This window comes from Helobdella robusta (genome assembly GCF_000326865.2).
Source record: "Helobdella robusta unplaced genomic scaffold HELROscaffold_7, whole genome shotgun sequence".
Lineage (NCBI taxonomy): Eukaryota > Metazoa > Annelida > Clitellata > Rhynchobdellida > Glossiphoniidae > Helobdella > Helobdella robusta.
This window is the reverse complement of record NW_008705398.1, coordinates 5,038,564-5,053,678: the sequence shown is the minus strand read 5'-3', so window position 1 is coordinate 5,053,678 and position 15,115 is coordinate 5,038,564. Positions and strand designations below refer to the sequence as shown.

The following is a 15,115-nucleotide window of genomic DNA, read 5'->3' as shown; positions in this document are numbered from 1 at the left end:
TCTTCATCATCATCACCTTCAGCATCATCTTCTTCATAATCATCACCTTCTTTCATCTCATACATTACACCGCCTCATCGTCGTCACTAAGCCCTACTCATAAACATCCTTCACTTCCTCCATGTCTTCCCTCTTATTACCGTTAACACCACCATCATCACGACTATTATTATCATTACTATCTTCCTAATCATTATCATCATCAGCACGTTTATCAATATACTCATCATCATCAGGACCATCATCAGCTTCTTCCTATTATTCCTTCTCATCACCATCTTTCCCCTCCTTCTCCAGCTCATCATCAGCTTCTTTTTATTTTTTTCTCAGCATAATGTTCCTTCATCATCATCCTCATTTTCTCATCCAGCTGATCAGTAGACCCAGCCGACGGGGACCCACTGTGGGTTCTTGTTGACGTGTTCCATGGCAATCTCCAGCTCCCTGATGGTCTCATCGATGTCGTTGTTGACGATCTTCAAGTCGAATGTGTGGCGGTACGTTTGCTCCAGGTAGTTGCTCTCCCGAGCCAGGCGCTCCAAACTGGAGTCCTGGTGTTAAAGGTGGCGGTGGTGGGGTGATGTAGTGAAGTGTGGTGATGTGTGGATAACGTCGTGTGGTTAGTTGAAGGTGTGGTGATGTGTGGATGGCGTCATGTGGTCACGTGAAGGTGTAGTGATGAGTGGATAATGTTGTCAATTGAAATGGTTACGCTACATTGTTTAATGGTGATAAAATATTGATTGAAGAAATGTGTGCAAGAACATGTCTTTCGACGAGGTATTTTGTGGTGTATCATCTGGTTAATTATTATCCTTTGAATCATCAACACATTTACTGTTCAAAGTCATAAGCCTATTAATCATCAGTCATATCATCTTCACCAAAATCATCGTTAATTCATTCTCCTTATCATGAAATCATCATCATCGTCATCATCATCATATTCATCGTCATCATCATCATATTCATCGTCATCATCATCATATTCATCGTCATCATCATCATATTCATCGTCATCATCATCATATTCATCGTCATCATCATCGTCATCAGGACGAACATTCATGAGGGCGATGTTGGTTGGGGCGGCAATGAAGACAACGAAGGGAGCATATTCAGCTGTCCTCAGGATCTTCAGGGCCTGAGTGATCGAGGGATAGGTTGGTTTGTAGGATGAATGATCGATCGAGTGATTGATTGATTGAATTGTGGATAGACAGATTGATTGATTGGTTAGTATTGGTTGGGTGAACAATTAATTGATGAATAATTGATCATAAATAAATGGAAAATAAGTTTCAAATGCAGTCAGACCAAAACCGGCCGGAAATAAAAAAGAGACCAAAGACACCAAAAAGTACCTGTGGCTCGATGTCGAGTATAGCGACGAGACCCTGCCTATGTATCTGCCGGATGGTCTCCAGCTTGGTACCATAGATGGCGCCCTCGTGTGTGCCGTACTCCAAATATTGATTGTCCGCTATCTCGGCTGTCATCTGCTCGTGCGAGATGAAAAAGTAGTTGCGGCCGTGCTCCTCGTCTGGTCTTGGCTGCCTTGTTGTGTCTGTGTGTTTGTTGTTTGGCTGCCTTGTTGTGTCTGTGTGTTTGTTGTTTGGCTGCCTTGTTGTGTCTGTGTGTTTGTTGTTTGCCTGCCTTGTTGTGTCTGTGTGTTTGTTGTTTGGCTGTCTTGTTGTGTCTGTGTGTTTGTTGTTTGGCTGCCTTGTTGTGTCTGTGTGTTTGTTGTTTGGCTGTCTTGTGCGTGTGTTTGGTTGTCTTGTTTTGTGCGTGTGTGAATTAAGTATTTCATTTAACTTTAACGCTATTTCATTTGGAACTGTGCCTCAATAGTTTAAGAATTAACATAATATTCATTCTCGTTTCATCACTTTAATAAACATCATCATCATTATCGCCATCATCATCATCATCGCCATCAACATCATCATCATCATCATCGCCATCAACATCATCATCAACAACATCACGTACGTGGTATGGGATAGGCGTACTTGTAGGACTGCCTGGTGATGAAGAGGTTCTTGATGTGACGCCTACCCACACCATGGGCACCTGGATGGTCAACATGGTCAGGGAAGAAAGATTGCATTGCTCATTACAATGAAGATGATGTCATATTTGAAGATGATGTCATATTTGACCATATATGAAATATTTGAATCATGCATAAACTGCTAATAAGCTATGTCATTTATTTCACTTTCATCAAAAGCCCCACCATAGTCATCTCCACATCATTGTCACCACTACTATCATCATCATCATCATCCATATCATTAGCAGCATCTTCCGGCAGACTCACCCAGCAAAACAAGAGTCTTCCTGAGGAAGGAGGGCAGCCTGATGACTTCCTCGTAGGTGTTCAGCTCCAACTGATCAAACAATGAATTATGCTTCACCAGATACTTGTCCTGCTTGCCACCACTACCACTGCTGCTGCCGCTGTGGTGGTGCTGCTGGCTGCTCGAGGAACCGATGCGCTTGCGTCTCAGGAGCCAGGAGCCTGTTTGTTCATTAATTCATTGGTTAGTTAGTTGGTTGGCTAAGCTGAATAACTCCGTTAAATTTAATACTATCATCATTTCATCATCATCCCCACTACCAACATCATCACCATCACCATTATTTTTCTTCTTTTTTCTATCTTCTTCGGCCACCCGATATTCCTGCTGTTCAGGAGATGGGAGGAGCTTGGCCGGGGAATTTTTTGGAGAATTCCAATGTCGAGCTGTAATGAATATGGTGAAGGTGGTGAGTGTACGATGATGATGATACAGTGATACAAATAGTGATAACATGTAGCATCATCATTCAGCAATTTATATTCTATAATCAAAGTCATTAATGTAACAATCGCACAGATGAAGCCAAACGCTATCGCTACCACCTCTTCATCCTACCACCATCGCAATCACAATTTACTTGCACCATCATCGTCGTCGTCATCATCATCACAAGCAACCTTGCCACCAGAGCGAATCATCCTGGCAGACGACCCTCAAGATGTCCCCCACCTCGAACTTCAGACCGGCCTGCCTGCTCGGTATGTAGGGGTCCGTGTTCGGATCGTACGAGAACAGGGCCCTCACGAATCTCTGATGACCATCAACACCATGACATTATTAACATAATTAATATTAGTAAATAATAATAATATTATTAATAATAATGCGTCCTTCATTCATATGGCGTGGAGGTGAAATAGTTGAAGGAGCTCAATCCTGCTTTGCAGCCTCACTGATGAAATGAAAAACGATCCCTGCCAACCGTGCGCACAGTGTACGTGCGTTGTTCGAGTGAGTGGAGTGGAAGGGAGCGACATTGAGGGATGATCTATCACCACCAGAGACCTTTAATATTAGTTTCGCTCAAACACAACGTGCTGAACAACGCTTTTTAGCAATGTTAAATTTTCCTTTTAATTTTTAAGAACTAAAATTTTTTATTGTTTAAAATTCTTAATTAACTATTTTCAGCCTTTTGCAACTCATATGGAAATGCTGACATATTCAAGAAAAAAACTGCCGATTCTGTACAAAAATGTATCAATACATCTGTTGAAGAAAAATTAAAGCGGTGTTGTTTTCGCAAGATGGTGATGCGGTGGCTGTAACAACGGATGGTTGGACGTTCAGAAACAATGACCCGCTCATTGCCATTGTTGCCATTGCACTTACTGAAGCACACGTTACCGAAAACTATCAGACGTAAAGGGTGCAACAATCGAAAAAAGTTTGCGGTCAGAAATAACGAGAGGAAAACTGAAAAAAGAGTGAAAGAGATTTTGAAAGTAAAAATATTACAAGAGCAAAGTTGTTGTACAGAAAAATCGATTTGAAAGTGAATCTCAAAGATTATTTATGTCTGAGAATTGATAATAATCTAGACTATATATTAATGATGATTATATTGATTATATATGAGTCTGATATACGACCATACAAATGGTGGATTATTGATTAGGTTAATAGGAAAATTCAAGAATTAATCGGTGTAGGTTAATCACTAAATCTTGTGCTAAATATTCGGAACAGAAGTTTTTGAAGTTAATTAATTTTTTTGGTTTAACACAATTTATAGATGTTCCAAAGAGATATCGCAGAAAACAAAAAAAAGTTCTTGATTTAATTTTTGTTGAAGTTAATGACCCTATGCTAGAGCAATTATGGTTGTGTAAATTTTGTTTGAATGTCAATCCTATCAAAAGACAAGGATCGTTATCCCCATTCTCAAACCTGGCAGATCAGATAGTCAGATAGCAAAGCAAAATCTTACCACCCAATATCCCTACTATGCCGGCCGCAAAAGTATTAGAAAAATGCCTGCTGCCGACCACCACTGTGCACCTTGGCGAACCACCAACACGGTTTTCGTCCAGACCACTCAACAACCCCATGATGGTTACTGACATCACCAACGGCCTCAATCAGAAAAGACCAGCACACCGTTCAATCCTCACAGGACTGGACCTCACAAAAGCCTCCAACACAGTCAATCATCAAACCATACTCTCCGACCTCCTGTCATCATCGCTCCCAAGATGATGAAATGTATGCCACTGTGATGTAACGATTAACGTTCTTTCGGATAACTTAAAATTAGGAAAGCCAGTATATAGTAGAATATTAGATGATGATTACTACGATGATGATTACTACGATGATGATCATTATGATGCTGAAAATTTTGATGACGATTAAACAGATTGCAATTTGACGTGCAATTCGAAAAATGATGAAACACTGAAAACGAAAAATCTTTCATTGATGAAAATGCCATTATCATTGCCTCTATAATCATAGTCATTATTATCATCATCATCATGGAAACAACAACATCCATATGATCATAATCATCACTCTCATCATCCGATTATCATCACCCCCACCATCATCGTCACTATCATCATCATCACCTCTGAATGCATTGGCTGACTTCTTGAGGTTTGAAGTATTTTGAAGGACACATTTCCCCTGCATTCTCTCTGTTCAGTCAATAATTAAATAATCAGCCAACTAATCAACCAACCAATCAATAAATCAACCAACCAACCAACCAACCAGCCAATCAATCAGTCAATCAGCTAACTAATTAGTCAAATTGAAGTAGCAATAGTAATTCAATAAAAAAAACTCAAAGACATCCTAGATTTCTCATTATCAAATTCATCATCGTTATCACCAGAGCCACCATAATCATCAAAATGATCATTTTCATTCCATCACCATCATCAAAAATCACGCCAAAACATCTTCATTACATTACATCATCATCATCATCATCATCATCATCAAATCCTACCATCATCAAAATCGTCATCACATCATCATCATCACAACTGACCACCAATCTCTGCATGTTTTCCAAAGACAATCCATCCACAGTCTGACCATTGATTTCAAGGATTTGATCACCAACATGAAGTGTTCCTGATGATGATGACGGTGATGATGATGACGGCGATGATGATGATGATGACTGTGACGATAGTGAGAATGATGACAATTGAAGACATGATGACGTTTATGATGATCATGATATAAAGAAAACCTCAATTCTATGATCGTTCCTATCAGCATCACAATCTTCTTCATCATTACGACCATCAGCATCAGCATCATCTCCACCATCATCATCATCATCATCACCACCACGACCCTACTCACCATGCCTGTGTATGAGACCACCGTCCATGATCCTCGACACCATGCACCTCCCGTCACTCGTCAACTTGAATGTAATGCCCTTGTGGTTGGTTGGTTGGTCACGTCACAATAATAATAATAACAATAACAATGATAATAACAAAGATACTACTAATAATAAAAATATTTGCAGAGAGCTTCGACTACCTATCTCATTTTAACATTAAGATACTGAAATTCTCAACCTACATTGGCCATTCAGCTGCATTCTTAACTATTTTCTTTTTCCTCTATCAGTATAAGATTTTATCAAATTTAAAAGACAAACATAGTTCTTCTAATTAACTTAGTTTATATTATTAACTCTTTGGCTTGGATATAAATAATATGAAAGTCACAGCAACTACTATGGCAAAACTTGAGTAGCATACTTTGTACAACAGTGATCTCTCATTACTTGTTATTTTATCAATATTTGAAAAAATATTGATCGAGTATCACTAAAAATACGTCAGTAATTTTTCAACGTTCTGATGTTGGCTACCAACAAGAAAACCACGAACCGAAGTTTAAAAAATTTTGGGAACATCTCCCAAGATAATTTACTCTTACTATCTGCAATTTATTTGAAAAACTTTTGATAAAAATAATTTTGTAACAAAAAAACAAAGTTTACGATTCTGAGTCACATTAATAATAACAATAGTAATAATAATAATAGTAATGATAATAACAGAATGATTAATATAATTATTAGAATAGAATATTGCACAACGAATATGAAACCGTTAAAAAATTGATGTCGTCACTAAAGAGCAGAAAAACATCCGTTGTTAATGTAATCACATCACATTAAATGTGAAGGCAACAGACAACAAAACAACGATGGAACCATTATGCAGAGAGAAAAAATTTATTTGAAAATAAAAAAAAACTAAAATTAAATAAATGAAAAGATATTAACCATAGGTTCGTCTGTATTTTTTTGGAACTGCACCAACCTCACCCTCAAAATCTTGTCGACTGTATTGTTGTTGCTGCTGCTGCTGTTGCTGTTACTACTCTTCAATGTGTTGCTGGAGTAAGTATTGATGCCATTATTGTTGTTGTTGTTGTGTATGATACTGTTGTTTTCGCTGTTGTTGTTGTTATTATTATTGTTGTTGTAGTTGCTCCTCAATGTATCACCACCAAAAAATGATCTTTGGTCCAAGTTGTTGCTGAAACCGTTGTTGTTGTTGATGTTGTTACCGACGCTGATTGTTAATTGGCTGGACTGATCAGCCAATCGTAGCTCAGCTAATGAGTTCCTCTTGCCCGCAAGCAGGTCATGCACAGTGATCATGTTCTGTCATGAAACGGAGGTAAAAGACATAATCAATCTTTTCTGCTATTCTCTCTCTCTCTCTTTCTCTCTCTCTCTCTCCTTCTCTCTCTCTCCCTCTCAATTTTCAACATATTAAGCCTGCCCCATAAAATATCACGAAGCATATATAATTAGAATAAATAAAACACACCAATGCAACAAATACAGACCAATAACAAAACTATCAATCAACAAACAACAGAAACAACAACAAATAAAAATAACGACGGGACAACAACTGAAAACGACGACAAAACACACAAATGGACAATAGCAATGAGAGATAATCAGACAAATCAGGGAAGGGCTGAAAAAATTATAGAGACCTGAAGATGTACTTGTGTGAATATGTTGTTAACTTCATCGACCAGGTTGTAGATCTGCTCCCTGCTCATCACGCTGGAGCTATTCATGGGGTTTTGATTGTTGAGGTAGTTCGAAACCTGGATAGATAAATGGATGGATGGACGAATGAATGGTTGGACAGAGAGATGAATGGATAGACGGATGAATAGTTGATTGATTATTATTATTTCATTGGTTGACTGATTGATTAATTACTTGTTATTTTACTGTAAGAATTTCTGTTAAAATGAATCGTTCAGTTAATGGTTCGTTTCAAAGTTCAATCCTCCCATCCACAACAGCCAATTTCAATTGCTTATTCATTTCCTCAATCAAACTATTTTCATTCCTTCACTGACCTCGTTAACCTGCCTCGCCAGCGAATCAGATTGCGCGGAGGATGACAAGTGTAGCAAGCGGCTGTTTATGCTCTCAAAAACCTGCACGAATGACCAAAAAATTCTGTGGCTACGATCCCTCATCATCAATTATTTAATTAATTAATCAATGAATTAATTAATTCATTCATTCATTCACTTATTCCTTCATATACCTACTAATTAATCAATTCATTTATTTATTTAAGCATTAATTTATCCATTCCTTTATCAACTGACTCATTCACTCGAAGTCCTTCAAGTAACCGTTTTGCTTCAAAAAATACACTAAGTCATAATACTTTTACGACTCTGAGCTTGCTTACAAAACAACACATGTAAATCAAGCTCAATAAGATGTCAAATCTGATTTGAAAGGATCTCTTTCATTATAAATATCATTAAAAATCATTTGTTGCTTTGGAGCATTCCACCAAGAACTCAATAACTCAATCAATCAATAATTCATTCATTCATTTTCATTCACTCAATCAATCAATGAATTACTCATTTATTTATTCGTTCATTAGTTCAATCAATAAACCAACCAACAAACTAACTGACCAACCAACCAACTAACTGACCAACCAACCAATCAATCAACCAACCAACCAACCAACCAACCAACCAACCAACCAACCAACCAACCAACCAACCAACCAACCAATCAATCAACCAACCAATCAATCAACCAACCAATCAATCAACCAACCAATCAATCAACCAACCAATCAACCAACCAACCAACCAACTGACCAACCAACCAACTGACCTGCAGGTAAAAATTAAACCTGTTATCCTTCATGAGATCTTCAAAGATCTCAAGAGGGACGTGATCACAATTCTCCAGGGCCTCTATACCTTCTATGCAATCCAATATTACTTGACCACCCCCTACAATTAAATGGTACAGTATTAATATACTGTTCATCATATGAAAAGATAATGAACTTTTTGTTTTTTTTTTCTCGATCAACCTTATAATTTTCTTCTATTTATGTCATTATTTGTTGCATAAATTATTTGAAATTATTGAATAAAAAGAATTTGATTGATTTGATATAAAAAATATATTAGACGCATGTTACCAATGTCAGATGGCAATCCTTCCATCTCATTGGTTGCTTCGTGACCAATAGACTGATTCTCAATAGTCGGCAGTGACCAATGACAGTCGAGTATTGTTGACACGATTGAATCCTATGCGTTTCACAATGAAGTTTTCAATGGAAGCACATCAGTCAGTTCAACAACTAATATTTCCACCTCACTTATCATTTCGTCATCGTCATGGCCATCATTATTACCACAACACCATTCTCATCGTCGTCATCCTCCTCATCCTCATCATCATCCTCCTTCAGTCATCATCATCACCATCATCATCATCACCTTCAGTCCTCTGTACTCATTGAACTTGAGCATGCACTTTACCGTTTCTGACAGATGAAGTTTGGGGACGTGGCTGCGTTCCTGATGATGATGATAATAATAATAATAAAATAATAATGATGATGATATTAATCACATAACCACAAAAGAACTTCATACGTTTCATGCTCTCAAAACACTTTGCGCTCACATGTGAGGTCTCATAGGCCTCAACTTATTCGACACCACTGAACCACTCATCACATCATCTCGCTCGTCAAACATGCAGCTCCTTCTTGGTTGGTCTGGCTTCGCTACACTACATCAACTTCAACAACCACATCAACTTCAAACATCAACTTCAACAACAACATCAACTTCAAGCATCAACTTCAAACATCAACTTCAACAACCTCAATCTCTCATCAAAAATCAAGACAAATAATTGGTCCAACTTACTCTTCTATCAGCCAAATATTAAATAAGCTCGCTTCCAGATTATTCAAGAGATAGATACAAATCTTGTTATCCATCCATCTCTACAGTCGCCAAAATAACTACCATTCACAATCTTCGTCAGTGAAATCATAAATATCAAATGACCACTCAAGCGACCAATCAAGAAGTAACGCTAATTCTTCTCAAGTGCAATTCATACTTTTCTCTTCCTGTAAGCTTTTTCTTTATAACTACGCGCCGACACTCCAGCATGCAACAATGGTTTATAATCTGGTGAAAGGTGCCTACTTGCTTACTTGTGTTTGCATTTATTAATTCACTTTCATCATTATTCTATTTTGATCTGGGCGGCGTGATGGCTCAATGGTTAAAGGCGCCTGGTCTTGCTATTGCAATGACTGGGTTCGAATACAAAGAGATCCCCGCCTATCATATGCAATGTGTATGATGGGTGATTTGCACGCGTATTCATATCCGCTGTGTGTGTTTGTCGTTGAAACCTCTGAAGCAAACACAAAAGAGAGAGAAAAACCTTTAACCGTTTTAACCTTTATTAATAGTCGAGTATATATATATATATATATGTGTGTGTGTGTGTGTGTGTGTGTATTAATGTGTTTGCAATATGCAAGTATGTATGCATATGAATTCACGAGTTCACAAATGCATATGTATATGTGCATGCATGCATGTGTACACACAAGTGGAATAGTGTGAATGTTGGCATAGAATGCGTCCGCATGCATGATCAATGTATGAATGAATGACTGAATGAATGAATGAACGAACATAAATGTGCGTGTTTCCACGGAGGGAGGTTTCCGTCTTTATTAACTTTTTTTTCCAAACAGCAGTTGTTGCCTTCCGCCATTCATAGCTTCTTCTTTCCCCAATAATTTTATCATCTCATTTATTTCCTGCACTTGTCTATTTTTGTTAATTTTAAATTAACTCAATTAACCTTCCATAAATTTCTATTTATTTTTATATTTCATTAATTTCATAATTTTTATCTTCTTTTGAGGTTCTGCTGCGTCTGTCTGAGTCTGATTATTTTTGAATAATAATAAGAAGAAACACTAAATAATAAAATACACATTCCATAGAATACATTTTTTCCGAACAACTGTACCTCACATTACACTATTCGCATTCGTTTACATTTTATTCTTCAATCACTCACTCAATAACACCTTCCTTCACTTACTCACTCATTAACTCATTCATTCACTCATTAACTCACTCATTCACTCACCAACTCACTCATTCACTCACTGACTCACTCCTTCACTCACTAACTCACTCATTCACTCACTACCTCACTCACTCATTCACTCACTGACTCACTCCTTCACTCACTCATTCACTCACTGACTCACTCCTTCACTCACTAACTCACTCATTCATTCACTCAATAACTCACTCACTCATTTACTCAGTAACTCATCAACTCACTCATTCACTCACTAACTCGCCCATTCACCCACCCAACAACCACTCATTCCATCACTCACTCACTCACTAACTCACTCACTCACTCATTCACTCACTCACTCAGGCACTGACCTTGATCCAGGGGTGAGCGAGGGCTTCATCGGCAGTGATCCTCCTCGTGGGGTCAACGTCCAGCATCCTCCTTATCAGATTCTTCGCCTCCTCAGATATCACATCCCACTGTCGTCCTGTTAACTGAGTGGTGGTGATGATTACGATGACTCTATGACAACGGTGATGATTGTGATGGCGATGATGACAGAGATGAGATGATGGTGACGCTGGTCGTGATTTCATTACAAAAGTACAACAACAATGACCGTAATAGTTTAACAACGACGACGATGACGATGACGACGATGATGACAGCAGTAGTAAAAGTATTATGACGTATGATGGCATGGCTAAACAAACATCCACACAAAATGAATGAAATAAAAAAAGAACACAAGAACCGACGCTGTAGACTCCATTGAGGGCAGCCCTATCTCTTTGTTCTCTCTCCCCAAGAAAGGGAGGGTAGCCGGACAGGAGGGTATAGAGGATGCACCCAGCCGACCACACGTCCACAGGTTTGCCATAATATGCCATCTGGATCATCTCGGGTGAGGGGAAAGTGGAACTGCTCAAGTAACCTGTCAGGATTTTGGGATGGATGACGTTTCGAAGGTTGATGATGCTTCGGAGGTTGATGATGTTTAGAGCCAATAGTGTACTGATATCGATGATCATCATCAAACCAACCAAATTTATCTTTCTCAGTGCAGATGATGGGCTGTCCATGCCTGTATTCTTCTTCATCTATAGCTGTTCATAACAATGGTGGCAGACGTAAGCAGTGATGATGAAATAACGAATATATATTGAGGCAAAAGATAGCGAAAATGACAAAAAAGTTAACCATCAAATCACACATCGTCGTTACATCACAACATAATCTCTACAATCTCTACACCACATCCCACAACACACCACACCACGCCATCCCAATCCCATCCCTACCATATTCCTGAGTGTTCTCGAGTTCTTCAATGCAGGTGGCCCCCTCGAAGGAGCAAATCTTGACGGGGGAGGAGTTCTCCTTGCTGGCCAGGCAGAGGCAGCTCATTGTCAGACGTCTGTGGATGATGTCCTTACTGTGGATGAATCTGATGCCTTCCAATATCTGCTTCATGTAGTGGCTGATGGCGTGATGGGGATGAAGAAGATGACGATGTGGGTGATGATCAAAATGAAGATGACGATGATGAAGATGATAATGATAAAGAAAATGATAACGAAGAAGATGATGAGGATAATGTTAATTTTAATGGTAAGGAGGAGTAATGGCATAGAAGATGGTGTGGGTGGGTGAGTATGGTGGAAATGTGGGTGAGTATGGTGGAGGTAAGCAAAATAGAATTATGACAATGATGCTTTAAGGAAATAAAACATTTGAATTGAATTGAATGAGAAGAGTGATAAATAAAATGATGATGATGACGATGACGACGATGATGATGAAAAAGAATGATAATGAGTTATCAAATGCTAACAATTCTAAGAATAAAAATTAATACAGAAGTATGATGATTCTATAGGAACGAACAAAATGCAAAAATTGAAGAACAGATGGTGGATGTGACGCAGAAAATATGTCAAGAGAACTGGTGAATTATCATTCTGAAGACAATAAACCAATTTTTTTTCGTTTATATTGTTTTTTTTTCTGCAGGGAAGGATTGGATTGGGACTGGGTTGATTAACATTTTGAGTTTAATGGACCACATTTTCATCGTATCAATATATTTTTCACTTTCGCTCCTGCTCCTACTTGAATACCAGCCAATGATTTCTAAGCGGCAGGCACTCGTTGTTATTATATTACATTGTTAAGAGATAATTACAAAAAAAATGCCATTACAACTAGTCCTCTATCTTTTATGCATTGTTGGTCTCATTACAACTATTGCAATAGTAACTGTCCCTTTTGCCACAAATTACAACCACATTTGAGAAGATAACTAACAATTAATTGAGTGTTCCTACTACAAAAATCGAAACTACAACTCCAACAAAATGATGATGATTAAAATGTGTAAATCACTAATACTGTTCATTAAAAATATTACTGCAACAAATACTAAACTACTACTGGTACACAGAAAGCTACTACTTCAACTACAGCAGCCACCGCTATAATAGAAAAAAATCAAAAATTACCAAAACACTAAGAAGTTATTTGCACATCAACAAATAAACCACTACTAGGACAATTACTATTAAAATAACTACATACACAACTTAGTACTGAAAATATTACAAGAATTACTAAACTACTGAAGTTACAGCAGCTGCTGCTACCACTACTACTCACCTGGCGACAGCTTCACTGTACACAAATCCTGACGATGCTCTGCTAACTATCTCCAAGCATAAGTCGGAACCTTCCAAACTGATGATGATGATAGTGGTGATAGTAGTTACAAAGATGATGATAGTGGTGATGATAAGTGATGAAATGATGATATTGATGAAGATGATGATACTATGATAGCGATAGTGATGATGATGATGAAAATAATGAAAATTTTAACGACGAAGAAGATGACGACGACGATGATGATAATGATAAAGACGATGATGAAGTGATGATTGTGTCAATGAAATATAGAATAATCCCCATTTGTTAAAAATCTCACCTTAATCATCATCATCTTAATCATCATCATCAACAAGAACATAATCACCATAATCGCCATCACCATCTACTAACTGATTATATAGGATGTAGTAGTACTCATCACTGTTGTAGATCTCCAGCATGGGCTGCACCAGGGGGTGCTTCAAATGCACCGACACCTCTTCCTCCCTCTTCAAATCTAAAATTATTATTATTGTTATTATTATTATTGTTTTTGTTGTCATTATTGTTGTCATTATTATTTTAATTATTATTGATTTTATTGATTCAGCCACATTAATTATATTAAATGTATATTAATAAAATTAATCATTTATTCTATATTCCATATTCCATATTTCTGATATTATTTATTTATTTTTTTATTTAATTATTCAATTAGGATTTTACAATTTTTATTAGTTAATCAATTGCTTTTAATTAATTAATTAATTAATTTAATTAATTAAACCATGGCAAATAAATTTCAAATAAATCATATTGCAAATTAACAATTAACATTAACATTGCAATTTTTGGAAATTGATAAACAGATTAATATAAAGTTTCAAGAATTTAACATCTGTGGAAATATAATTGCTTGTCACCTCAATTAAAATAAATTATAAACAAACTAATTAATAAATAACAAACTAACTAGTTAATTAATTAATTGAGTAAAAACAATTTTATTTAAAATTTTAATTTTTATTAATAAATTCATCTATTTTTTATTTATTATTATTATTTATCAAATTTTTTTTTTATTATTTTTGGATATAGTAATAAATCAAATGAGCAGACGTTTCCTTAGTATTTCCTGTTGCTTCTGGTTGAAATTGGACAAGCTGACGATCTTCACGGCGTACAGCTGCCCTGTCTTACGACTCGAGCACCTCTTCACGATCACATTTATTCCTCTGAAATTTTATTTTTATTAAACTTATTTATTAATTTTAATCATTATCATTAAATTAAATTAAATTTTTTTTAATTATTATTAAACATCAATTAATTTAATAATTAAATACCAAATAATTTTAATTATTGGCTATCTATTAATTTAATTATTGAAATTAATTATTCAATCATTATCCAATAATATCTAGCACTACACTTTTATAAAAGATAAAGTCACTTTAATATATTATCTATGAATCTAACTTGGCTATGTCGTCTCCCAAGTCATAATTATCAAGGAATAATTCTTCCATTATTCCTGTAGATTTTTATTTATTTATATTTCTTAATTTTTAATTATAATAATTAAAAATAATACTTTTAATTCTATTTTTTTTAGACCTCACAGACAAAGAGAGCATGTCACACATGTGATTATGTGTGTACGAGTATGTATATGCATTGCATGTGAGAA

General features: G+C 36.6%; 1 protein-coding gene across 1 annotated transcript; it reads right to left on the bottom strand.

Annotated features, from left to right (window-relative positions):
- Positions 1-374: 374 nt before the first annotated feature.
- On the bottom strand, positions 375-14,647 carry HELRODRAFT_69265 (hypothetical protein; the record flags this gene model as incomplete). The annotated part of the gene is made up of 23 exons (XM_009030549.1): positions 375-551; positions 1,064-1,144; positions 1,365-1,567; positions 1,993-2,073; positions 2,324-2,432; positions 2,595-2,749; positions 2,984-3,114; positions 3,298-3,371; positions 4,910-5,005; positions 5,365-5,450; positions 5,688-5,766; positions 6,631-6,742; positions 6,944-7,014; positions 7,359-7,415; positions 7,716-7,817; positions 8,527-8,721; positions 9,147-9,227; positions 11,151-11,273; positions 11,538-11,700; positions 12,059-12,259; positions 13,435-13,512; positions 13,834-13,939; positions 14,545-14,647. Coding segments are annotated over 23 exons (2,664 nt in total), but the record flags the coding sequence as incomplete, so codon positions are not given.
- Between the last annotated feature and the right edge of the window lie 468 nt (positions 14,648-15,115).